The sequence below is a fragment of the Bos indicus genome, chromosome 11 (genome assembly GCF_029378745.1).
Source record: "Bos indicus isolate NIAB-ARS_2022 breed Sahiwal x Tharparkar chromosome 11, NIAB-ARS_B.indTharparkar_mat_pri_1.0, whole genome shotgun sequence".
NCBI lineage: Eukaryota > Metazoa > Chordata > Mammalia > Artiodactyla > Bovidae > Bos > Bos indicus.
Window position 1 is genome coordinate 45,269,943 of NC_091770.1, and position 27,488 is coordinate 45,297,430.

The following is a 27,488-nucleotide window of genomic DNA, read 5'->3' on the forward strand; positions in this document are numbered from 1 at the left end:
CTTTAGCACTGAGCCATCTGAGAAGCCCCCAGGAATTTTGTGAGCCAATTATTAAATTATATTAAAAACAAAGATGGTCAGCTCTCAAAACTCATCGATTCCTAACAGTTTCATCACATCTTCTGCCTTTTCTCCTTCAGGAGTCCTTTGCATCTATTGCATCTGTGTAGTAAAAATACTGAGATGAGCTTCTGTGTCTGTTCCCACCTCTGAGTTCAATAAGGACACATAAGTAGATTGAAATTGGCTGTGGTGGAAATACTTACACCATAGAAAGGCAAATGCTAAAAATCAGGTCTCCTCCCCACTCCCCTTGCCTGAGAGCCAATTTTAAAACTTTTATCTGTACATTGCTGAGCAGGGATGACATTTAGAGAAGTTCTTTTTGAAAGGTTTGTTACAAGCTGTGTTTATCATAGACCATTCCAGAATCAAGTAGAAAGTGTGGAAAAGGAAAAAAGGAAGAAGGGGAGACCATTCTGGGAGCACCCGTGCCTGGAAGCACATGGACTGTGTAGAATCTAATAAAAATCCTCTGGAAGACTGGCTGAGCTGTGTGATGGCACTCAGCCTTTCAGAGGAGAGAGAACTGGTGTTTGTGACTCAGCTGCTTAACATCTTGCTTCTGTAAAATGGGAATCTGGGTATGATTTGCAAAGGCAGTAGTGTTCAACGCTATGGGAAAGTTTTTGTAAGCATAATTACACTCTGCTGTTTCTTTTATTCATGTATCTGTGCCTCGGGTGTTAAAAGTCCCTTGCTAGTGGGAGAAGCAGGCACGGACGCAGGGCTGGGTAGCACAGGAAGCAGCCAGGGAAGGGTGCCCCAGCTGGTTCCTGAGGTGACAGCCCCCATCTTCCTGCAGAGGAAATGGCCCTCGCAGAGGCACTCAGCTGGGAGCCCAGTCTCGCCTGTGGGGTCCAGGGCTGCACAGGGCTATATGGGTCAAGGTGGGTGTAGCTGGTTTGGGGAGAGGTGATGGGGATTAGGAAGCTGTGGTCAGACAAGCATCTGTGGGTGGTTCTGTGGGTGGTTTGGGGATTCCTGCCAAACCACCTCCTGACTGCATGGGAGGACAGTACCTGTTCTCTCTCCTGCCCTGAGGTTTTACTCACTCATGCAGCCATCCAAGGGCCAACATGCAATGCAGGCACATGGGCCCTGCCTCTGGGATTTTGGTTCAAGTCTGGAGCAGATGCCAGGAGGTTTCATTTTTTTAATTAATTTTTGTTGGAGTATGGTTGCTTCACACTGTTGTGTCAATTTCTGCTGTATAGCAAAGCGAATATATATACATATGTTCCGTCTTTTTCAGATTTCCTTCCCATTTAGGTCACCACAGAACACTGAGTAGAGTTTCGTGCGCAATGCAGTAGGCTCTCATTAGCTTTCTATTTTATGGGCTACCTTGGTGGGTCAGACGGTAAAGAATCTGCCTGCAACACAGGAGACTAGAGTTTGATCTCTGGGTCGGGAAGATCCTTTGGAGGAAGGAATGGCAACCCACTCCAGTATTCTTGCCTGGAGAATCCCACAGACAGAAGAACCGGGCGGGCCACAGTCCATGGGGTTGCAAAGAGTAGGACACCACTGAGCAACGACAGCAAAGAGAATCAGCTGTATGTATACATCGATCCCTGCTGTTTGGGATTTCCTTCCCATTGAGGTCACCAGAGAGCACTGAGTAGAGTTCCCTGTGCTCTACAGTAGGTTCTCATTAGTTATCTATTTTCTATTTAGTATCAATAGTGTATATATGTCAACCTCAGTCTGCCAGTTAATCCTCCCCCTGGCCCTTTCCCCCTTGCTGTCCATCCATTGTTCTATGCGTCTTCATTGTCTCCAATGTGTCATCCATTGTCTCCATTTCTCTTTTTTCACATACGTGTCGCACCACACACAGAAGTGTTGTTCTGTAACCTCTGTGTCTTCACCACCAAGAGAAGACGATGCACAATAATAATAAGGCTCTTTCCAGCTCCACGTCCCTCTGGCTCCCAGTCTCAATCTGTCCCCACAATCACTTTGTGAGACATTCAGAGCAGCTGTTCCTAATTTTCCAGCTAAGAGAACAAAGACAGCAGAGGTTGACTGAGGAGCACAGGTCCCACCGTAGCACGTGGGGCACCCATGCTTCTCTCCACTTGCCGGGGGTTTTTCTCAGGAACACGGACCCTGGGGGTCCTGTCTGTGAGCCCTGGGAGCCACCTTGTGGTCTTCTGCTCCAGGGCCAACCTCAGGCCCATCCTGCAATGAACAAGTTGCACCTGAGTTCCCCAAGAAACCTTGAGCTCTGCGAGGATGACTCTATAGACTTTACAGCATAGTCATTCTATTCTTAATTTTCCTCCTGTTTAATTCCTGCAGCACTCTGTTCAGCTGTGGGACTTTATAAGATTGTGGATGTAAAATATGGTTCAATCTATTTAGTATCATTAGATGACAAGGAATGTGTTGCGAGTAGAAGAGATTTTTGTGGGTTTTTAGATATTTCCATCTCTTTCCATCACTTAATGACAGGAGAAGACAGAACGAGGGCGTGCACTTCAGCCCTGGGACCTGTGTTCTCACTGTGACCACATCCAGCTTTGTATTCACAGGTAGCGTGCCACATTTCCCTAGACCATGGGTCTATATAGAGTCATCCTTGCAGAGCTCAAGGTATCTTGGGGAACTCAGGTGCTCCCTTGTTCACTGCAGGATGGGTCTGAGGTTGGCCCCGGAGCAGATGACCATGGTCACTGGGAAGAAGAGCGCTTGAGGAGATGAGTGTGTGAGGGGTGGGGGTAGAGAGATCATACAGGCAGTACCACCGTCACAACCCCCCATTGATGCAGCATCTTCAACCCACATCCCCGGGGTTCAAGAAATGCAGCTTTATCTAAACTCCACAGAAGCTGTATTTTGAGTGTCTCACTCTCCTATTTCAATTCCCCTTCTCCTTTCCATCAGCCTTTGTGTGTTACTCACTCAGTCGTGTCTGACGCTTTGCGGCCCCATGGGCTGTACCTGCCAGCCTCTTCTGTCCATGGGATTTCCCAGGCAAAAATACTGGAATGTTTTGCCATTCCCTTCTCCAGGCGATCTTCCTGACCCAAGGATCGAAAAGGGTTTCCTGCATGCAGGCAGATTCTTTACCATCTGAGCCACCAGGGATAGTTTTTACCTCCTTTTGGGCAAGGGAAAACCGACTCAAAAAGGATTCTTCCAAATTTGTGTCCTCCCCTCCACAGTCCTTGAAATGCAGCTTTTGAACTTCAAAGCTGAGAATTAACATAAAGGGCTGCTGGTTCTTCTGTGACAGTCATCCTGGGTCAGAGAAGGTCTGCTCTTTGTCCCCGTGAATTCAGGAAGGTATAGCAAAAGGGAAAAAAAAAAAAAAAAATCAGTCAGGATGCCTAGCATCCTGCCAGACTTGTGAACTTGGTTCTGTCTTTCCCACATTACTTTAGGCCTGGGGCGGGGGGTATGTTTGATGTGTTTAACATCGCATACCTGGAATCCAGCATGTGTCAGGTGTGCAGGTATCTGTGGAGTTTAGGAATGAATGAAGCAATGGAAAATCAGCACTGTGCTTGTGTGCACACACACCAGATGCAAGAACAATTGTGCAGCTCTCAGCCAGGGCACAGTGACCCAGTGACTGGCAGCGACCAGAGGCAGGTAGGAACTAGAGTACGTTATCACGGGTGGCCGAAACTCAGAGAAACTTCAGAAACTATTTCATAACCTGGAAACATTTTACTGGTTCTGAAACTGAAATCTGGAAAAGCAGGCTAGACCGAAAACATCCAGACCACGTTGGATTTTCCTGAGGTCCACTGAGTCCACCCTAGCCCCTCGCACCTTTGCTGAGGTGAGGTCTGCAGATGGAAAACTTGGCTTTGAAGCTCAGGGCAGAGTTGAAAGCTCCACACAGAGAAGTGTCTTTAAAGTCTCATGTTTTATATTAAATCTTCAAGTTGATTTCCTATTTGACTCCATGATAAGTGTGTATATGTGTTTTAAAACAAAAATTGTTTTTCTCACAGCCTGCTGTGAGCTCAGAGCTCTTTTACGCTTCCATAAATCATTTTAGCTTTGAGCTTTTCTCTTCCAGACTGATAACGCTGTCACATGAAAGTCCTCAACCAAGGCTGGAATTCACTGTCAGATTTATATTTTGTGCTGATGTATTGGCAGGAATTATGACCCAAAGAGATCGGGAAACAGAAACATAAATATAAACACAATTAACGAGTTCTTATTCTTGTTTTTACAACTTTCAGGACAAGTTTTATGTTGACAAATTTTGTTATGTTTGAAATCGTAAATACTTGAAATCTGTGTAAAACAGAAATAGTGAGTTTCCAAACTCAGATTGCATGGTTGTGAATATTTTGCCATTTTACTCCAGACACGCTTGAGCGGTGAAACTCAACACCCCTCCTCCTCTCACCCAGGCCCTTCCCTCCCTCCTCAAAGGAGCTTCTATCTGCCATTTATATTGGAGTTGTCAGGTTTTACATAAACAGTAGGATGTGCTGGGTTTGTTTTGCAGCTTCCTTTTCGCCTCAGTGCTTCCCTGACATTTATCCACACTCCTCTGTGCAGACAGAGCTAGAGCCGTGAGCTTGGAGTTTGAGGAAGTGGCTTTTGCCCACTTCCACTCTGATGGAGTGCACACGCCTCGTGGGTTGTTCGAAGACTCCTGAGAGGGGTCTCCGAAGCGCCCTCTTTGGGCTCTTGGGGGAATGTGTGCATCCTCAGTCGTGTCAGACTCTTTGCAACCCCAGGGACCATAGCCCACCAGGTTCCTCTGTCCTTGGGATTACCCAGGCAAGAATACTGGAGTGGGTGGCCAATCCCTTCTTCAGGGGAATCTTCCCAACCCAGGGATCAAACTCAGGTCTCCCCCATTGCAGGTGGATTCTTTATCACATGAACCACCAGTATACATATAACCCCTCCCTCCTGAATCTCTCTCTCAACCCCACCCACCCTTCTAGGTTATCAGAGCACGAGCTGAGCTCCCAACAGCTTCCCACTAGCTATCTACACATAATAGCGTATATATGTCTATGTGACTCTCAGTTTGTCCCACACTCTCCTTCCTCCCACTGTGTGCACAAGTCTATTCTCTCTGTCTGCACGGTGTCACTTCTTTACTTTTACACAATACCAAACCTGAACTGAAAACTACTGTGTCTTGAACTCTCACTGTGAGCCAGGTACTGTGGTGAGTCTTGTAGACCAATGAGGGTTAGGACATGTATGGTGCATGTTGAATGAAGAAGCTGAGGCTTAACAGATTTTTCTAACATGACAAGAAGGCTCAGAACAGGCTGTCCGACCTCAGGGCCTTCTGGTCAGCTACACACTGTAGAGTCGTGGGTCTCACTGTCCAACCCGCAGTCTGGACTCGGGGGCGGTGTCCCTGAGCTGCCCCTGGGTGGTGCCAGCATCCCCCACCACTCCCGTCTCCTGCTGGTGATGTTCCGGACCCTCTCAGATGAGGAAGGGAGGCCTGCACTTCTTGAGGAAGCAGGGTTCCTGCTGGCTGGAGGCCCCCTCGTAAGGACCACCTGCCGGCCACTGACACTTTGACCGCGAATCTGAGAGAAACCTTACATCCCCATGGCAGTATGCCACTTCCCATCCTTCCCATCACCGTGAGTGTTGGAGCTACTTCAGCTGTGAGCCTTGGCACATTACTGGTATAAAGTGTAAATATCTGAATGCTGATTATCGTAAAACAAACAGACCACTCTGTCCAGAGCAGATTCAGGCAGCCAGAGACCCCAGCTGGCAGTCAGCTTGTGCATCTCTGAACAGCCAGAAACAGGCTTCCCAACCCCACTGCCCTGCCACCACCTGCCACCCCCCTTGCAGAAAGTTCTGAGAGCTAAAAGCTGCCCAGTGCCACTTGCCCATGTGAACCTTTGTCTCTTACTTATTTTTTTGAACTTTTTATTTTCTATTGGGTATAACTGATTAACAATGTTGTGATAGTTTCAGGTATTCAGCCAGCTATACATATGTATCCATTCTCCCCTAAACTCCCCTCCCATCCAGGCTGTCACATAACATTGAGCAGAGTTCCCTCTGCTGTGCAGTAGGTCCTTGTTGCTTATCTATTTTAAATCCAGCAAGTCTCTGCCTTTTCAACCATTTTCCATCTGCTCTGCTGCCAAAGGACAGACCTTGAACTGCTGAGGGAGATGGTCCCAATGAGAGGGCATGTCCCCGTCCATCTGGGTATCCCACCCCTCCTGGTCGCCCATGTGTGTACCAGACAGCCAGGCTCACCACCCTGGCCAGAAGGGACTGAGCCCCGCCCCCAACTCCACTCTGTCCCTCACAGTCCACCTCTGGTCCCCTCCTTTTGGAAGCAACCAGGATGACTTCAATCCCAGTCTCTCCTCTGTCCACTCACCCATCTTGGGACAGCGAAGGTAGTCAGAATCATCACTTTGTCTTCCTACTGAGAGAGCAAACCCCCTGGGATCAGGGACCTCTACACCTGGAGCTCCTCCGAAAGTGTTGAGAGCTGGCCTCCCCTTCTGATGGGCGGAATTCATGTGGTTGGCCAGCCAGGCGAGACTCTCCAGTGGCTGCCAGCTCAGAGCCCTGTGGATTCTGTGAACATAAAAAAGGATGTTAGGGGAAACAGGATTTTAGGGGACCACATGATCCCACCAGTGCAGGGACTTAGGCTAGAATTCAGCATGGTATTTGTGGCAGAGAGGGGAAAAAATTTCATTAAAATTTTAAGCAAGGTGCACCATCCCCAGCTTTGAGATATAATAGAAAAAGATGGGACTCTGAAATGGTGTAGAGAAAGGGAACCATTCAGAGCCAAATGAGATTAATAATGTTTGTAAGGAGTTTGTTGGAGAAGGTGATGGCATTACCACTCCAGTACTCTTGCCTGGAAAATCCCACGGATGGAGGAGCCTGGTGGGCTGCAGTCCATGGGGTCACTGAGGGTCAGACACAACTGAGTGACTTCCCTTTCACACATTGGAGAAGGAAATGGCAACCCACTCCAGCGTTCTTGCCTGGAGAATCCCAGGGACAGGGGAGCCTGGTGGGCTGCCATCTATGGGGTCGCACAGAGTTGGACACAACTGAAGTGACTTAGCAAAGAGGAGTTTGTTATAAACATTGTGTGTGTTCAGTCACTCAGTTGTGTCCGATTCTTTGCAGCCCCATGGACTGTAGCCCGCCAGGCTCCTTTGTCCGTGGGATTTCCCAGGTAAGAATACTGGAGTTGGTAAAACTGAGAATGAAGAATTAAAATGAGACAGTATAGATATAGTGGTTTGTGGGGGCACCTGTTGATAGCAGCGAGTGATGCTGGTCTGGTCCACCCCCCTGACATCTGCTGTTCATAATCCACCCTGCCCCCGCCTGACCTAACGTGACCCCACAACACAGGTCTCCTTTGCTGGGAGCTGCTCATAGGACGTCAAATGGCTCACGCTTTTCCGCTCTGACATTGCCCCAGCTGCCACATTTTGCCCTGAGAGGAAGCCTGGTGCTAAGGTTTGTAACTTACACATTTGCCCAGCGAGCGCCCTCCGTGGTCCAGCCCCAGTAGCATCCTTCCTCCCATCCGGGACTGCCGCACCCTTTTGAGGGCCTGGGGTCACTGACCAGAAGCCGCCAGCAGTGGGGTGCCCTTCCTTCTGAGGATGAATTGCCCTCCTGCTGGTTAAGAGGGAGACAGAGAAGGGGCTCTCCTCCCACCAGTTCTGCTTGACCTGGCTGACCTTTTCCTTTCTATTCTTCGGACATTAGCCTACGAATGGGCTGAAATGGATAGAGGATGCCCTAAGGAGTGGACAGTTACTGGCCTTGAGGATTCCTCACATTTATAAACAATGAAAAACGAAAGCGGTCCTTTGTGAAGGGAAGGCCTGAGGTGCTGGAGAGACAGCAGCACTGCCTCCAGGGCAGCCCCCTCCTGTGCTTGGCAGGCTGAGTGTTTCCTTGAAGATGTGATGATAGCTAATTTTAGAAAAATGATTCTTGAAAGAAAATGACTCCTGAAGGCTGTTAAGATGCACGAGTGCCTCACTGTAGCTCATACACTACATCTTCTTTATTATTATCTCAGTGTTAAAACAAATACTTAGGTTTTAGACAACAACACACACACACAAAAGGGCACAAGAGTTTCTTAAGCCAAGAGAAAACCTGGCCGAATGGCAGTTGGGGCAGACACATCCATCAGTGTGTGTGTTAAAAAAAAAAAGAAAAAGAAAAGACACTCTCCATTCAAGAAAACCAGCAATCAAGCTTGTCAACCTCAGGGGGTAGGTAGGACAGTATTCAAGAAGCAAAGCCCAGAACTAACTTTTCTTTCATTGTTGTCATTGTTTAATCACTGAGTTGTGTCCTCCTCTTGCAACCCCATGGACTGTAGCCCGCCAGGCTCCTCTGTCCATGGGATTCTCCAGGCAAGAATACTGGAGTAGTTGCCATTTCCTTCTCCAGGAGATTTTCCTGACCCAGGGATCAAACCCACATCTCCTACATTTGTAGGTGGGTTCTTTACCACTGAGCCACCAGGGAAGCCCTAATTTCTCTTTAGCCTTAATAAGATGGTATTAACCCTCAGCTCCCTCAGCTGCTGGAGAATCCCATGGACAGAGGAGCTTGGTGGGCTACAGTCCATAGAGTTACAAAGAGCTGGGCACGACTGAAGTGACTGAGCACAAATGTACGCAGTCCTCAGCTGCATCGTGGTGTTGGTCTGTGCCGGTGCTTACATTGCATAATTTCATCAGACAACTTATCACAAATTGTGCCTTTTTGAGAATGTGATTTCTTTCTGAATGACTTGAGGGAGCATTTGAATACTCTGTGCTCTTGAAAAACATCCATGTGGAAATGGGACTCATTTCTCTGAGAATTAGCATATAAGATTTGGGCATCAGAATTCCATAGCAGGTAGAAGCATCAACATGATTTCTCGCGGTGGGTCACTTTTTTGTTTTGTCTCTAATCCTTGTCCGTATGTTACGTTTCCTAGAAGCTTGGCTACAAAGGCGACAGAAAGTAGGCAAAAGGTGAGAACGAAGAAAATTGGTTGAAATAGGCAGAGAGCACCCAATTGGAACTTATGCCCTAGCACGGCCAGGTGCTGATGTTGGAATCCTAAAAGGAAAAGAGAGAAATCCACACAGCACAGGCCATGCTTCTCACCTGGCCAGCAGGACCTCAACAGCCTCAGTCAAAGACACCATCCCAGAAAAGGCTGCATGTGCTCCATCAAGGAGCCCCTTTTCATCACCGCCTGGGGACCGATGATTTGTATGATGAGCCTCTATTTGTATGTCCCTGGCGCCATTCATGTCCCCCTGCTGCTGATGAAATAGATCAGTGAGTTACAGACACTATCCATTTGAGCTGTATCATCATAGCATTTCAGGTGTACTATACTAACGGGAGAAAAATGTTTTTTCTATCATTTATCCAACATTTCTTCCTATTAGGCCATGTGCTCAGTTACTCGGTCATGTCTAAGTCTTTGAGACCCCTGTGGACTATAGCCCACCAGGCTTCTCTGTCCATGGGTTTCTCCAGGCAGGAATATTGGGGTGGGTTGCCATTTTCTATTCCATTTTCTATTCGACCCCTGACCCAGGGGGTCGAACCCACATCTCCTGCATTGGCAGGCAGACTGTTTACCACTGAGCCACCTGGGAAACCCTATTAGGCTGTATGGTTATTTTAAGGCAAAAACTGATCCGGGCTCTGACTCTGACAGCATCCTCCACCTCTATGTCCTGGATCTTTGCAAAAGTACCAATAACTGGGACCATGACACACGTAATGATTTCTGCAGCCTGTTGCTGGCAGAGGATCTGCACCTCCTTGAGATTTCATCATTTTGGAGGACGTTTCCTTAACTGGCAGCAGAGATTTGCAGTGACAGAGGCTGCAGGCACAGCTGCAGTTTATTAACAGCTGAAGCCTCACCCAGAGCGGAGGCAGCGAACCCATGCCTTCAGGTTATTACCAAGCATCAGGCGCGGAAGTCTCACCTGATGAGAAGTCATCCTGTACCTTGGGATGATGTTCGTTTCTCCACGTCCGAGGCCTCACAGACCTGCCCTTCCACCTCCCAGAGACCTGTGGAGGGAACCCCACATCTCCCAGGGTCCTGGCCCCTTGCAGCTCCGTCCGTCCTGCAGGGCTTCTCCTTTCCTCCTTTCGAGTCCCGAGACATCCTCTCATCACATCCCTCCCTTTCACATCTCTCACCTCCCCATGAGGGAAAGGGTTTCTCGAGTCTTCTGCTGGGAGTCAGGCATATCCATATAAAGCAGGCTGTGCATGTGATGCCCTGAGTGTGCCGTGGGATGTGGCAGGTCCCCTGCCAGCTCAGTTCCCATGGCCTCCTGACCCTGCTGAATGGAGGCAGCTGGGTGTTGTGCTGGCCCCCAGCTCCTCCTCAGGAAGTCAAGGCTTTGCCAACCCCAGCCCTGTGCACACCCCTCACTTTGACTCTGAAGCGAATGCTGAAATAAGAAGCCTCTGTTTCCTATTCTTTAGTGACCTGCCAGGATTAGCTCAAAGCTATTCCCAGTGCAGCCGGCAGTAATGAGGATTTCCAGCCAGGAGCAGAAAGACTACCTTTTAAATTAGCTACTACTGCCTTACTGCAGTACAAAGAATTGGTCTTTGTCCCAGGTCTAGAAATGGAGCTTCTAAAACCGTTGGAATCTCCTGAGTTATAAGAGGGTCTTTGTTGTGCTAAAGAGGTCAGTCTTGGTGAACCTTCCAGGATGGGGGCAATCACCAGAAAGACCAATCCAGTGATGAGATGGTGGGGGTTTGGGGCCAGCCTGACCTCTGGAGGTGGGAAGGCAACTGGAGTTTGAATTCAGTCACATGGCCAAGTATTCAGTCAGTGATGTCCACCTAGTGAAACCCCAACTAAACTCGGGTCAGGGCTCAGTGGAGCTTTGTGATTGGTCAACACATTCATGTCGCTCATGTGACATTCCTAGACCCCAGGTATAGAGAGCCTGGAACCTCTGCCCTTGGGACTACCCCCACCCACCCCTCAAACTCTGTGTATCCCTTTCCCAGAGACTGTGATCACTGGTGTGTATTAATATTAGTGCTTTCCTGAGTTCTGCCAGTCTCTTTAGCAAATCTTCAAACTTAAGGGAGCCCCCAGATCAGTAGCCAAACTGCCAGAAGTGCAAGTGGCCTGGGGAGCCCGCTCCAGGCTGGTGTCTGAAGTGGGGCCATCGTGTGGGACTGAGTCTTTTCCCCGTGGGGGCCCTGCTAGCTGCGGTGGTTGGTGTCAGAGCAATGCGGCATGGTGCTCAGCTGGAGGAAACACAGAATAACTGTTATTAAGGGTAATTTTGTGATTGCTAATAGAAATGTTGAGATCCTGGAAACAGCTTTTCGATCATCAGTCTGGGGCATCACAGTTTGAAGCGTGGGCTCCTGAGTGGACAGGTTTGGGAAGATCATTTAGCAGTTTCTGCTCAGTGTGGTCCCCAGGCAGTGTCTGTCTGGGGACGCTGCTCGTTGGCTGTCCCTCAAGAGTCCCTGAGAAGCTTTTCCAGTACCAGGACATTGCCGAGACGGTCAGGAATGGAAATGTGTATTCAGAGTCCCACAGTTTGGCGTATTTAGAATAGACAGCCTCATCTGGTACCATCAGATGGAGTCAGAACTTAGCATTAAAAGTGTAAGCAGGTGGCTTTTTTGGTGCTGTCTACTGCGTGCTATCTCTGTGGCTTTGGGCAAGTTACTTAACCTCTCTGGGCTTCAACCCCCTCCTCTATAAAATGGACACAGCAGTGTTTCCTACTTAACTAGGCACTGTGCTAAGTCGTTTCAGTCATGTCCAACTCTGTGCAACCCCATGGACTGTAGCCCCCCAGCCTCTTCTGTCCATGGAATTTTCCAGGCAAGAATACTGGAGTGGGCTGCCATTTCCTCCTCCAGGGGCTCTTCCCAACCCAGGGATTGAACCTGCATCTCTTATGTCTCCTTCATTGGCAGGTGGATTCTTTACCACTAGCGCCACCTGGGAAGCCTGACCAGGTGCTGGGAAGACCAAATAAGATAACGAAGGAAGCATGTTAAGTGAGCACAGAGTCTGACAGAGAGCAAGTTAACTGCTGGCACTATTTCTTGTACATTTGTTCGCTGGCATGAGTGTGTCTGGCTTGGTGAGACCATGCTCTGTGTGTGGGTTTGATGTGTGGCTGCGAAGGAAATCTACAGCCTTGCTTTGATGTGTCAAGCAGACAGCAGCTTTTAAGAAGCCACAACTTAAAAAACACTTCAGTGAATGTTGCTCTTCACATAATCCCTCTGAGAGGCTGGACTTGTCTCAAGGGTGCATGACTGTTGAGGCATCTGGGGAACTTCTCATCTGGCTTTTCTAGCAGAGCCTGTTCCAATGATCATTTCTGATGTAACGAATCAGCTCCAGACCTGTGGCTCAGAAGAGCAACCTCTATCACTTTAAACCAGTGTCTTTATCATGCCTGGTTCTGAGGGTTAACTGGCTCCACTGGGTTCCCGCTTGGGGTCTTACATGCAGCTGCCGCCAGAGGCTGGACAGAACTGGAATCATCTGAACGTTCCACTGGGCTGGAGTCCAGGATGGTAGTGGGCTGGGACAACTGGACAGCCAGGGCTCAGCTGGGCATCTCTCAGTCCGTGGAGAGATGTCTGCTTCTGCTGGTGACTACTTCCTCCCTCGTGAGCATTTTAAAGGCAGGACATGGAAGCTGCTGGACCTGAGACTGGTAACTGGTCAGAGCACTCCCCCTGCTCAAATGGGAGAGACCCAGACCCACCTCTCCATGGGAAGAGAGCGAAGGACCCATGTCCATCTGTAATCAGCTACAGGGCCATAAGGCGTGTGGGTTTCTCACCCTAGCACATCATTTTTTCCACAAGAGACTCTGTGTAGCTTCCTCAGGTGACCACACTGACCTAGGGATCGCCCACTTGGTTTCAGTTCTTATCTAAGTAAACCCCTTGCCCTCGCATGAAAACCTCATCTGCTCCCATCTCCTCATCTGCTCCCTTATTTAAAATTTCGACATTTGTCCATCTTACTCTATCAGAGGCTGGTGGTGAGGGTGAACATCTGGGGGTGTTTTGAGGTCCACAGACACCCTAACATAACCTTCCCCTGCAGCCTCAGTGGCTGGGTCATCACTTACTAGGGACCATCGGGGCACTGTGGGGAAGCTTCCCTTAGAAGCGCTTGGCCCTTTGTTGTACAGGATCTGAGCTCTGAGCCAGTGTTGTGACGAGAGAGGGCGACCCGGACTGAGCCCTGCTGCCAGCTTCACTAAACTGAAATCTGGAACCAGCTGTGGGGAGGGGTCGGGGAAGGGGGCAGCGGGGAGAATTAAGCAGTCGTGATGGTGGGCAGGCAGACACATCACCAAGGTGCCTTGGGTAGTTCTCCATGGTACACCGAGCTCACCTCCCTTCTCCCAAGACCCTGGGTTGAGGGGATGGGACTTCTTGTTCTGTAGGCATTCAGAGTGGGGGCGTATGAGCGCTGAATTTAGCCGGAGCTCCAGGCCATCCTGGTTTCTGATGCTCCTTCCAACCGCCCCAAGAGACCCTCTAGGATGGACTGTCCCCAGCGCTTTCGTGCGTGGCTCACTGTGACACCCTCTGTTTTCAGGTCCAGGTCGCCATCTCAGGACACAGGCGCTAACCCCGTGGACCTGCCATGAAACCGCACCTGAAGCAATGGAGACAAGGAATGCTCTGCGGGGTGTTTGCATGGGGGCTCTTCTTTGTGGTGATCTTCCTCTACTTCACCGACAGCAGCCCAGCCAAGCCTGCGCCCAGCTCCTTCTCCTTTCTGGAGACCCGGAGGCTGCTGCCCGCACAAGGGAGGCAGCGGGCCATTATGGGGGCCTCAGAGGGCCTGCCCGAGGGCGCGGACTTGCGGCGGGGGTCTCCCCGGGGACTCCCATCTGGCCCCCTGCGGACATGGGCCGGAGATGGCTTTGAACGTGAACAAGAGTTTCTTTCGGTCCAGACAGGGAGAACGTCCCTAAGCGCTTTTGCCCCGGAGGACTCCGCTCCGGGCACGTCGGGGCGCCTCTTCCCTGGGGACCCAGGCCCGGAGGGGGCTCGGCCGCCACGCGCAGCCCCCGGACGGCGGGCAAAGCGAGGGCCACGGAGGCAAAGCCTGAGCGCGCGGGGCGAGGACGGGGAGCGGCTGTACTCGTCCATGTCCCGGGCCCTGCTGCGACGGCTCTGGAAGGGCGATGCGTCGGCGCGCATGCTGCACCCGCGTCTGCAGAAGGCCATGGGTGCCTACCTGCGCGCCAACAAGCACGGCGTGCGCTTCCGGGGGCGCCGCGCATCCGGGCGGAGCCGCACCGAGCTGCTGTGCGCGTTGCGGGGCCGCGTGCAGGTGCGCACCCTGGACGGCACTGAGCCGCCCTTCTCGGCACTCGGCTGGCGCGCACTGGTCCCTCCGGTGCCACTCAGCCGGCTGCTCCCGCGCAGGCTCCGGACCTGCGCCGTGGTCACGTCGGCAGGCGCCATCCTCAACTCATCTCTGGGCGAGGAGATAGGTGGGTCCCCGAGGCCACCCGACCCCTACCCCCAGGGCGGCCAGTCTGACACTGTGTTTCTGGAGAGTCTTGGGTCTTCTTTCCCTGGGACCGAATGAACCCCGGTGGATCCAGCAGAGGTCTCCTTTTATTGTTATTTATTCGCTAAGTCATATCCGACTCTTTCTGACCCCATGGACTGCAGGCCACCAGGCTCCTCTGTCCCCAAGCAGATTCCCCAAGCAAGAATACTGGAATAGGTATTCTTCCTGGAATACTGGAATACTGGAATACTGGAATGGGTAGTCATTCCCTTCTCCAGGGATCGAACTGCATCTCCTGTGTCTCCTGCATTGCTGTAGAGAGAAAGGTTAATTTTAAGGCCTCCTCCCCGCCCTTATGGGGACTGGGAAACCTGAAGGCCACTGGACAGGCAGGTAGGCTGTCTGGAAATACATGTAAGGGTTGTTGTTGCAGCCTGGAGCCCCAGATTTGTGGGGCATGCTGGCAGCAGGCAAGTGAGGAGGGTTCCCACATCTAGATGCAGAGTCCCTTCTCAAGAAACTGCAGTCTAGTTTCAGGCCCTCGACACCCTTGTGACCAGCCCAGCCAGCTGCAGCACCGGTGATCCGGTAGCTCCTCCACTCCTTAGGCAGACACGTGGCCCCTCCTCTGGGCAGGTTTCTGTACTAGGTGCTAAGAAATCAAGTGCCTACTGGACGCAGCCTTGGCCTCGAGGCCAGATGTAAAACCACGCCCCTGTAACTCCTCACGGTGGACGGTGTTAGCTCAGCCCCCCTGGACGCAATCTGCAGGGGTCACTGCCCACTGGACAGAAAGGAGTCATCGCCATCTCTGGGGCCGGGGCATTTTCCATGTCCTCTAGGAGTGGCTGATGCCCCATCACCAGGCTGCACAGCCCAGACCTACTCCCACAGGGTCTCGGCAATGAGGCTGAATCTGAAATTCTTAACAAGTTGGAAAAAAACAAAGCTCAAGCCTGGGCTTGCGGCCTGGAGTCCCAGTGTCCCCGTGCTGACATTAAGCAGGCTCATAATCACGTTGTCCGAGTGTCACAGAAACTTGCGGCCAAAGCTGAGCAGAGCGGCTGCTTCCAATTAGGAGGGAGCTCTGGCTCAGGGGCCCCTGGGGTGAAGTAAAGCCACACTTCCCTCTGGTTCCCAGGACATGATTAATCACGGAAGGAGGAATTTAACCAGCATGCTTTAAAGCAGGCGCCGACTTGCTCTTGTTTTTTTTTATTTTTGCTTTGTTTTAAGCCCCACTGCCTCCTACCTGTGTGTTTGCATTGCTTTCATCCATCAGGCAGAATTCCCTCACTCTTTATTTGGGCGTAAATATCCCCAACCAGAGTCTTATAAATTCTCTTCTATTTGACCAGAGTCTTATAAATTCTTTTCTGTTCAGAATTCAGAAGAGAGTGTGAATGGCCCTGGGAATTCCATGTTTCTGGGGAACACGATGTGTCAGTTATATCTTTCTTAGTTTCTGGCAACCAGATTTAATTGACAGCATCTGCGCTCACACAAAGGTTCATGTTTAGAATTGTAGAAAGGTACGTGAAGAACCAACACTTGGAAATTTTTTAAAATTCTCTATTGTTTTGCTTCGTTTCCTTTGAATCCAGTTTTGTATCTGCCTTTTTAAGAGTATATAATATAGCACAATTCCATTTGTAAAGACAAGAAAGAAGCCTTTCATTTTCATAAGCTGGCATCTCAGCATCAGCCCTCATGATGCCAGGTGCTGACATGAACTGAATGTACACACACTTATAAATACACAGTTGTTAGCACCTCTCTTGATGAGAACAAAGTCACAGAGCCAGTTTCTTCAGGAAGCTTGGAATTGGGCATGCTTTGTGTTAGTGGCTCAGTAGTGTCTGACTCTCTGCAACCCCATGGACTGTAGCCCACCAGGCTTCCTTGTCCATGGAATTCGCCAGGCAGGAATATAAGAGTGGATAACCGTTCTCTTCTCCAGGGGAGCTTCCTGACGCAGGGATTGAACCCGCGTCTCCCTCATTGCAGGCAGATTCTCTACCATCTGAGCCACCAATAGCGCATGCTGTACTGTTTAACTAAACTCATCTTAACCCCTAAGCATCTATTGTACTTGTGAATTGGCTAAGTGAAGATCAGAAGACTTGCAGGAGGTTCTGGTCTTATGAGGGCAGAGCTAGAAAATCTCCCTGGGCCCCCTCCCCAAGGGAACCAGGGATGCCCCGGGGTTGCCTCAGCAGCTCCCTCTTCTGGCTGCTGCGGTGCCACAGTGTTTCCCCAATTCCGTTGCACTGAGGCATACCTTGTCATTGTTTTTGAGAACAGTGTAGCAGCTGTAAACACCTCCACTTTGAATATGTTACTGAAAAGCAAAGTGAACTGTTTTGGAAACATGGAACACTCATTGCTAGAGTCATGAGATGATCTTTTTTCACCTGTTCTGTAAATAATAATTATTTGTGAGCTCACTAGCAGCCATCCTGGGGAAGCACGCTCTAGACAAGACACGTCTGCCCTAAGCTAACAGGCATCGCCTGGAATGCGAGATCAAGTCTGTTCCTTGAAATTCAGATTCCGGCCAGCATGTGGGAAATGGGAGGATGGAGAGAAGCCTTGCAGGGAGGGGACGTCTTCCTGGGTGAACTTGGAATTTGGCATCCTGTTACCATTGCTTTAAAAAGCAAGAGAGCAGGTCATATAGTCATTCAACAACCATGGTCCCAAACTCTTCACAAGCCACTGTGCTCACCACTAGTGATGGAAAGATGGATGAGGCCCAGCCCTAACCTCAAATCTTCTGCTGTCTGGTGGGAAAGACAGACTATAAAGAGACACTTCACAATTAGAAGGACAGAGAGACACGTAGACAGACAGGGAAGAGATGAACTTGGAATCTGGCCACCCCTCGAGGGCTGATGTCTGAGGCCAGCTGAGCAGGTGGACGAGAAAAACAGTTCAGTGTGTGGGTGATGAGGGAGAGCACAAGAGGCTGGGGGTGGAGAGCCAACAGATAAGCTGGACTAGTGGCAAGTCCGCCCCATGCTCTCATATGTCATTCTCCAGAAGTTAGGCTTCACATAATGATCATAATAGTAGGTACCACGTATAGTTGGGTGGCATCATTGGGCTTAATGGATATGAGTCTGAGCAAACTCCGAGAGATAGTGAAGGACAGGGAAGCCTGGAGAGCTGCAGTCCATGGGGCCACAAAGAGTTGGACACGACTTAGTGACTGAACAACAGCAATGTGTAGGGTCTTCCCTGTTACTGCAGGGAAGTTCCCATCCTCCATGCTTTTGTGTTAACCAGCCTTGTGATGCCAAGTGACAGACAAGATTATTCCCATTTTGTAGATAAAGGAAACTGATGCACCTAGAGACACAGAGGATGGAGCCAGGTTTGAACTCCAGTCTGGGTCTCAGAAACTCCAACTCCATCCCTGGCTTCCTGGTGCAAAGCTCTGAAATCTTAAAGCGGAGAAGTGATGGATCAGGGTCTCATTAGGGAAAGATTGCTCCAGAGCCAAGATTGGAGCGAGCACATTGTGAAAGTCACAGTGAGGTGAGAAAGACCTGAGTGGCGGGTTTGGGAGGAAGAAGAACTGTCTCTGGCAGGCTGTTCCCCGGAGACTGGGGCGTGGGCTCCCTCTACAGATTCCTGCCCTCAGGAAGGGTTGGGGGCTCTGGGAATGCAGCGACCGGGGCTGGGTCTGGATTTCATGCTGCTGTGCCTTCTGGCCGGCCACTCCCTGCAGGGTTTTCATCTTCCTCAGTGATGTGCTGAGCCTGGCTCTGTTCTCAAGGTCAACGTGAAGTGGCTCTTGCCTGGAAATGTGTCCTCCAGAAATGACTGACTCTATGTTCTCTTCTCCTGTCTCCTGTCTGATCCGTTCCTCTCCCTCTAAATGTGAATGGACAGTTCAGTTTTTAAGGCGATTATCTGGGAGAGGCACAGCCAGGCAAGATCTGCCTGATGGACTCTGCTCGTCCTCTGCACACTCCCCCTCCCATCCTGGTCCCTTCTGCTCCCTGACAGCTGGAGGAGGTTCAGTCTCTGTCCCTGTCTCTCTATGTCCTCCACGAAATTGACCTCTTAACTCTTCAAACTCATACCACTTCCAGAAGAGTGAAGCTAGATTGCGTTTCTGTGCCCTGTGCCTTGTCAAGTCCTTCTGAGGCTTAAAACACACCTCAGTGTAGAACAGGGTTTCCCTGGTGGCTTAGATGGTAAAGAATCCACCTACAGTACAAGAGACCAGAGTTTGATCTCTGGGTTGGGAAAAATCCCCTGGAGAAGGAAATGGCTACCCACTCCAGTATTCTTGCCTGGAGAATCCCATGGACAGAGAAGCCTGGTGGGTTACAGTCCATAGGGTTGCAAAGAGTCAGACATGACTGAGCAACTAACACTTTCAGTGTAGAACACCAGCTTTTAAAACCTGGGGCATTTGCTGCAGTGATCGATTAATTTGAAGTTTCTACATAATCAATTAGAAATGCACCCACTGCCTGGCCTCCTCCATTTGTTCACCTTACCTCTAGATGGAGGCTGTGTTGAGGCGGCTTGGATTAGAGAGAGAAATGGTCCAGGAGTGCTAGCATCCTACCTCTGGCCCTGGTGCCCACCCTGATTACCTCTCAGTGCCTGGAGGCCACCCCACTTTTGCCCCAGGTCAGCAGTTCATAGAGTGTGTGACCTTGCACTTGGAGTCCCCGAGACCCTTTCAGGGGTTCACAAGGTGAGAACTATTTCCATTATAGCACTCACAGGTCCTTTTGGCTGTTGGCAGTTGAATAGGATGATGCAGGAGCAGCAGTGGATAAAACAGATCAAAGCAGTGGTACCCAATGTTACTAGCCTTCATGGAATGCTTTGCTGCCAAGCTTAACAGTAACAGGAAAGGGTGCCAGTTCCAAATATGGATGCCCTTGATGAAGCAGTAAAAATGATTGGTTTTATTATATTTCAGTCTTTGAAGTACATGTGTTTTTAAGACCAAATGGGAAATAACAATGAAAGCATTTCTGCAAACCAGCCCCCAGTAGAAAAGCACTCTTGTGATTGAGCTGTGAGTGGAACGAGCCCTTTTTTATCACGAAACACAGTTATACTTGGGACAGACGACTGATAGACAGATATACTTAATTTAGACTTGGACATTTGGCAGGTATTTTCTCAAAAAGGAAGTAAGTAAGCCTGTCACTTTTAGAAACATAACCAACGGTATTCATTGCCAGTGACAAAGCTTTCAACCATGAGCTTAGAAGCTTCCCAAACTTAAAAAGTGATGGTATCCATGGTGATATATATGATATTTGATACCTTATAATGAAATACATAGATATTTGAAAGATCTGCATGACTTAATGAGCTGATAGTTTCCAAATGACCCTTATACAGTGTTACAAACTATACATGGGTGAGTCATTTTTTTTAAAACTTGAAATATAGTTGATGTACAATTTTGTGTTAGTTTCTGGTGTACATCAGAGTGATTCAGTTATACATACATATATTCTTTTTCAGAGTCATTTCCATTATAGGTTATTACAAGGTATTGAGTATGGCTCCCTGTGCTATGCAGTAGGTACTTATTGGTTATCTATTTTATATACAGTACTGTCTGTCTGTTAATCTCAAACTCCTAATGTGTCCCTTCCCTACTCATTTTCCCTTTGGTAACCATAAGCTTGTTTTCCATATCTGTGAGTCTGTTTGTGTTTTATAAATAAGTTCATTTGTCACCATTTTTTGAGATTCCGCATAAAAATATCATAGATTTGTCTTTTTCTGTCTGACTTTCTTCACCTGGTATGATCTCTCAGTCCATCCATGTTGCTGCAAATGGCATTTTTCAGTCTTTTTTATGGCTGAGTAGCGTTCCATTGTATAGATGTACCGCATCTTCTTCTGTTCATCTGTTGGTGGGCACTCAGGTTGCTTCCATGTCTTGGCTGTTGTAAATAGTGCTTCTGTGAACACTGGGGTGCGTGTGTTTCAAATTAGAGTTTTCTCTGACATATGCCCAGGAGTGAGATTGCTGGGTCATATGGTAGCTCTGGCTTTAGTTTTTTAAGGAACTTCCATACTGTTTTGAAACTGGAGAAAACCCATAGAAATTCCCTATAGCTGATTAACTGTGGTTTCAGCACTGTTTCTAGGAAACACATGAGACTCCACAGAGCAGTCTAGATACACACACACATCTTGACATTTCCTGCACACGTAAAGCATGTCCTTAAAGACTATGAATGCATACCAAGCATCTAAATATAACTTAGATGCTGTAGGACCACTTGTAATGGATTGATACGGTTTCATGTTTATTTGCCCCCAGCCAGGATCTCATTCTAAATAAACAGTATACCGAACAATGTGTGTGGAGAGGGGGGAGGAGTGTCTGAACTTTACTGGGGTCCAGTTTCAGGTATTGAAAGATTTGCTTTAAGATATTTTCCTAGATAATGCTGATTTTTATGCAGAGGCAAAAAAAAGAGTCATTTTGTCACATGTGTCCCTCAGATTCCCATGATGCGGTTTTGAGGTTTAACTCTGCTCCTACACGTGGCTACGAGAAAGATGTCGGAAATAAAACCACCGTCCGCATCATTAATTCCCAGGTAAGCTGGGTAGACTTTTCATGGATGTATGTTTTACAAGTAAATAGCTTAACTGGATGAATGAAGAGAAATCACCCAGCTTTCCATGACCATGATCTCAGGGTTTTGTAATAATAAAAAATTACTGAGAAAAAATGCAGAGACTTGGGAATTCATGTGTGCTGTGAAGAGGGGAAAAAAAGTAAATAAGATCAAAAGGAAAAATCAGAATCGAGGTAGAAATATATATAGGTAGCACACTGAGTTCTGGGAACTGTGAAAAAGGAAGTTAAACAGAATAAATCAGGGGTGGAGGGCAGAAAGGCAAAGATACAGAATTCAAGGGGCAGCAGAACACCTCAGAAATTTCACTTTGTCATTGTCATTTGAAAATTTTAAAAAGGAAGATTCTTTTCTGTATGTTCTTAAGAAGAATGTTTTCCAAAATTCGTAACAAAATTATTCTCAGAACAAACCACAACAATTTCTAGCATTTCAAACTGTATGTAAAAAATGCAGTGATGAGAAATTTTTAGTGAGTTTCTTACCGAACAAAAGGTGTGCTTTCTGCATCAGGCCCTGGGCTCGCAGCCTGAGAGAGAGGTGAGAGTCAGGCCCTGCTTCCTGAATGCAGAGACGCCACTGATTGAAGATTCCTCTTCTGTCTGACGACAGCTTTTCAAAGAGGAGAAGATAAGCTCCAGCAAATTAAGACACCTGTCACTGTGATACACCCTAACTTCAGAAATACTAAGATGTGAAGAAGAGTGTCTTAAAACTGAGACAAATCAATGCATCATTCCCCCCTCCCCACCCCACCACCAAACTCTAGTTTTAAAAAGGTGATGGGCAGATGAAATTGAAGGACTCACCCAGGGCCAGAGAGGGCCCCAGTCTCCAGATCTCTGGGCTCCATTTGTCCTGAGGCTGTTTGTCTCAGGGAGGCACCTGAAGATTCTGGTTTTTCTAGGTCTGCAGCTCACCCTCAATGACCTGTGAAAGCCACTGAAGAAGAGCCTTTTGGGGTAGCCGAGGAGCCAGGGGATTCAATCCAGAGCTGGTATCTTTAGATGGGTCCATTGAGGGCTCTTTTCTTAAAAAAGGAAACTGCTCCCCCCTCCTTTCTCCAGATATTTTCTAAATTTCTAGTATGTAAAGCCTGCCTTTCTCCCTCCCCTAGAAAATCTGAGGAACATTTTTTTCCAATTCCTCTTTTAAATTTTCACTTCTTGGGCTTCTGTGGTGACTCCGTGGTAAAGAATCCACCTGCCAATGCAGGAGACACAGGTTCGATCCCTGGTCCAGGAAGATCCCACATGCTGCAGAGCAACTAAGCCCGTGTGCCACAACTACTGAGCTGTGCTCTAGAGCCTGGGAACTGCAATTACCAAGCCCAAGTGCCGCAACTACTGAAGCCTGCATGCCCTAGAGCCTGTACTCTGCAACAAGAGAAGCCACTTCACTGAGAAGCCCGCACAACACAACTAGAGAAAAGCCTGCCCAACACCAAGACCCAGCACAGCCAAAAATAAATAAGATTATAAAAAACAAGTTTTCACCTTTTAAAAAATACTAATTCTGAAGACCTAAGCCCTTGCTTTGCAGTGATTTTTGTATATATTTGCAGATTCTAACCAACCCCAGCTACCACTTCATGGACAGTGCATTGTATAAAGATGTCATCTTGGTGGCCTGGGACCCAGCTCCTTATTCTGCAAATCTTAACCTGGTGAGTATTTCCTTGGTGCCCTGACCCTTGCAGGTCAGATGGTGCCTTTGACTGATACATAACAGGAAGAAGTCAGGGACTGAACTTGGACAGGCGGAATGAAACTGATCATAGGCGCTAATTAAATTCACATATGCTCATACTGTTTGACTCCCAGTTGCAGTAGCTCCATGGTGAGCATCAACCCTCTGATGATAAAGTGTTTTTGTTCTGGAGGACTTAAAAAAACAAAACGTACAACATCTAGATGCTAGGAAAGTCCTAGTCATACCGGAAATTGGACTGCTTACATGCTGAATTTTTCCATTGTAGGATGATTACATCACCTTCCCATTTTTTAAAAGATATTTTGAAATAAATGGGAAGTTCTTGGTGGGACAGGCTAAGCTTTGTGACTCCACAACTCATTATTATTGAAATGGAGCCTGTCACAGGTTTTTCTTGAGTGTGCAGCTCTTTGGCTTCTGTCTCCAAACCTTCTTAATCTTATAGAATAGAGGATAAACAAGATTATTCAGTTCAGTTCAGTTACTCAGTTCTGCCTTTGTGACCCCTAGGGCACGCAGGCTTCCCTGTCCATCACCAACTCCCAGAGCCTACTCAAACTCATGTCCATCGCGTCTGCGATGCCATCCAAACATCTCATCCTCTCTTGTCCCCTTCTCCTCCCGCCTTCAATATGTCCCAGCATCAGGGTCTTTTCCAATGAGATGGTTCTTCTCATCAGGTGGCCAAAGTAACGGAGTTTCAGCTTCAGCATCAGTCCTTCCAATGAATATCCGGGGGAGGCGTGGGTCAGCAGTGGCCTGCTGCAGGGTCTGAGGCACTGAGTTCAGCAGTGCATGCATGGAACCTTTGGAAGGAGGTCACCATTATCTTCATTACCTCCACCATAGTGTGGCCTCAGGTCAAGCAACAGGGAGGGAACACAGCCCCACCCAGCAACAGAAAATTGGATTAAAGATTTACTGAACATGGCCCCACCCATCAGAACAAGACCCCGTTTCCCCCTCAGACTTTCTCTCCTATCAGGAAGCTTCCATAAGCCTCTGATCCTTATCTGTCAGAGGGCAGACAGAATGAAAACCACAATCACAGTCAACTAACCAATCTGATCACATGGACCACAGCCTTGTCTAACTGAATGAAACTATGAGCCATGCTGTGTTGGGCCACCCAAGATGGACGGGTTGTGGCGGAGAATTCTGACAAAATGTGGTCCACTGGAGAAAGGAATGGCAAACCACTTTAGTATTCTTGCCTTGAGAACCCCATGAGCAGTATAAAAAGGCAAAAAAACAATATTCTTGCCAGCCAGCAAAATATAAGGGAGTGGGCTTCCCAGGTGGCTCAGGGGTAAAGAATCCACTTGCCAGTGCAGAAGACATGGATTTGATCCCTAATCCCAGAAGATCCCACATGCCATGGAGCAACTACGCCCATGCACCACAACTACTGAACTTGCGCTCTAGAGCCTGGGAGCCACAACTACTGAGCCCATGTGCTGCAGCTACTGAAGCCCAAGTGACCTAGAGCCTGTGCTCCACCACAAGAAAAGCCACCTGGATGAGAAGCCTGAGCACCACAACTAGAGAGTAGCCCCTGCTCCCAGCAACTAGAGAAAGCCTGTGCATAACAACAGAGACCCAGCACAGCCAAAAGTAAGTTGTTGTTGCTCAATCACTAGGTCACGTCCAACTCTTTGCTTCCCCATGAACTGCGGCACGCCAGGCTTCTCTGTCCTTCACCATTTCCCAGAGTTTGCTCAGACTCATTTCTATTGAGTCAGTGGTGCCATCCAACCATCTCATTCTTTGCCACACCCTTCTCCTCCTGCCCTCAGTCTTTCCCAGCATCAGGGTCTTTTCCAATGAGTTGGGTCTTTTCCAGTGAGTCAGCTCTTTATTTGAAAAAATATATATATAAGAGAATTACATTCACAACCTCTGTACTTTGGGGAAGCCTGGCGTGAAAAGCCATTCTACTTGTTCTGAAAGGGGGCTAGGAAATTGGGCTGCACTTTATCCCCATGAGCAATGCTATAAGCTGTGCCACTGGCTGTGGACTTGTTTTCCATGACCCCAGAGGATGCCAGCTTCCTCTGATGAAGATGGGAACAGATTTCAGCCCTATCGGGGGGTACCTTTCCAAAAGAGCTGCCCATGATGGACTGTCCCTCTGGAAGAAGCATTCTGTCACCATGCATTCTGAGACAGAGGCTGGACACACACCTGGCATGACTCTAACTATTCTCACCCAGGAGTGCACATCAGCATCTCCTAAAGGCTTATCCCGCACATCTCCAAAGCCCTGTTCCCAGGAATCCGGCCGTATCCAGCCTCCACCTGTGATTTTGAGAGAGCTCTCTAATCAATTCCCACACACACCTTCTACTGAGAACCAGCATCAAGTGGGTGTTTGCACTTGTCAGCTTCCTTCCAGTCTGAGGTCTGTGGTTTTAAGTTCTGACAGCTTTCTTGCTGTTTTGGACCCATGAGAGTCTCTGGCTGTGGGCCTTGTTTCCTCCTGATTTAGAAGCTTCCCAGCTCAGGGCATGAGCTGTCTGATCAATGGACATGGGCAGTGACTGTGCCACTCTTGGGAAACCAGGCTCTGCTTCTGCTCCATGAGGGTCTGGAGGAGGTGGCGAAGACCCTGAGCTTCTCTCTAACTGCCCCCCGGGGTTTGGGGGCCACAGTTCAAATTATTCTTCTCAAAATGTTTAAAGCCACAGACCACATTCAACCAGGGACTGTTATGTAGGATCGTAATACAAGCCCAGGCTTCCTTGGTGGCTCAGAAGATAAAAAATCTGCATGCAATGCAGGAGACCCAAGTTTGATCCCTGGCTTGGGATGATCTGCTGGAGGAGGGGTTGGCTACCCACTCCAGGATTCTTGCCTAGAGAATCCCATGGACAGAGGAACCTGGCAGGCATGGTCCATGGCGTTGCAAAGTGTCAGACACCACTGAGCAGAAACACCAGTATCTTTGCCCGAGGCGTCTATTTGAAGGGACGGTCAGCCGGATGAACCCCTCCCCATACACCTTCTCCAAACCCCACTTCTTGGTGGCACCTGAGATGCTTCTGAAGACTTTTTAAAAATCAACCTTAGTGTATATGTTTTCATATAATTGTTGTTGTTCAATAGCTAAGTTGTGTGCAACTCATTGCCACCCAATGGAGTGCATGGCCGAGCTCATCTTCTGATGTCTTATCTTTTCGACTTTTCATGCCCTTCATGGGGTTCTTGAGGCAGGAATACTGGGGCAGATTGCCATTCTCTTCTCTAGTGGACGTTTTGTCAGAAGTCTCTACTATGACCCATCGGTCTTGGGTGGTCCTGCACAGCATGGCTCATAGCTTCATTGAGTTACATAAGCCCCTCCATCAAACCCCTCCATGAAGAGGTTTCATGCAATCATTTATGTGTAATCTTTGTACATGTGTGTGTTGCTGGGCAGTGGGCTGCAGTCCATGGGGTCGCTAGGAGTCGGACACAACTGAGCGACTTCACTTTCCCTTTTCACTTTCATGCATTAGAGAAGGAAATGGCAACCCACTCCAGAGTTCTTGCCTGGAGAATCCCAGGGACGGGGGAGCCTGGTGGGCTGCCATCTATGGGGTCGCACAGAGTCAAACATGACTGAAGTGACTTAGCAGCAGCAGCAGCAAATGTATACAGTCCTGTATTCAGCACCACAATGAAGGAACAGAATCTCCCCATCATTGCAGAGTCCTTTGTGTCATTCATTCACCTCCCAGACCTGGCCCCAACCCCAGGCAACAGCTGACATGTTTTTGAACTAGAGATTAGATTGGGAAAGCATATTTCTGAAATACAGTGATTGAAACCATGGCCATGGGCCATCTGGCCCTGTTTTTTGTTTTTGTTTTTTTTCCCTTTGTTTTTTTTTGTTTGTTTGTTTTTCTTTACTTCTTTTTTGTTTGTTTGCCTTTGTTTTTGTAAATAAAGTTTTATTGAAACACAGCCACATATTGTACCATCTGTGGCTGCTTTCCATGTAAGTATACAGTGGAGCCCAGGAGTTGCAGCAGAGACCCCATGGCCCCAAAGCCTAACCTCTTTTACTACCTGGCCCCTTCTAGAAAAGTCTGCTGACTCTGCTCTAGCCCTTCTCCCTCCTTTTACTAAAGAATAAGCACCAGTCCCCCAGGCTGGACCTCAGCCCCTATACTCACTCACCCCTCATCCAGTGTAGAAGTGCCTACAGAAGGGGCATCCTAACCCCCCTCCCAGTCTGGTCCTCAGCCTCTAACTACCCACAACCCCAGCACTGCCCAGTTTCCTTTTCACAGTGTGGACCTCTGCCTTGACTGTGTGTTTTTTTCTCTTAGTGGTACAAGAAGCCAGATTACAACCTGTTCACACCGTATGTTCAGCATCGTCAGAGAAACCCGAACCAGCCATTTTACATTCTTCACCCCAAGTTTATCTGGCAGCTTTGGGACATCATCCAGGAGAACACGAAGGAGAAGATCCAGCCCAACCCGCCGTCCTCTGGCTTTATCGGTATGTGGCTATCAGGTTGGGTGAGTAGCAGCAGGTGTAGGTTC

The 27,488-nt window shown here is 48.7% G+C and overlaps 1 protein-coding gene across 2 annotated transcripts in view; it reads left to right on the forward strand.

Annotated features, from left to right (window-relative positions):
* ST6GAL2 (ST6 beta-galactoside alpha-2,6-sialyltransferase 2) overlaps positions 1-27,488 on the forward strand; it is a 59,694-nt gene that overhangs the window by 14,743 nt on the left and 17,463 nt on the right. For both annotated transcript variants that reach the window (XM_070798764.1, XM_019970241.2), the window contains exons 2-5: positions 13,673-14,579; positions 21,104-21,201; positions 22,808-22,909; positions 27,270-27,444. In XM_070798764.1, the coding sequence (XP_070654865.1) occupies positions 13,721-14,579; positions 21,104-21,201; positions 22,808-22,909; positions 27,270-27,444 (1,234 nt within the window). In that variant the 5' untranslated portion in view covers positions 13,673-13,720. The remainder of the gene's footprint in view (positions 1-13,672; positions 14,580-21,103; positions 21,202-22,807; positions 22,910-27,269; positions 27,445-27,488) is intronic.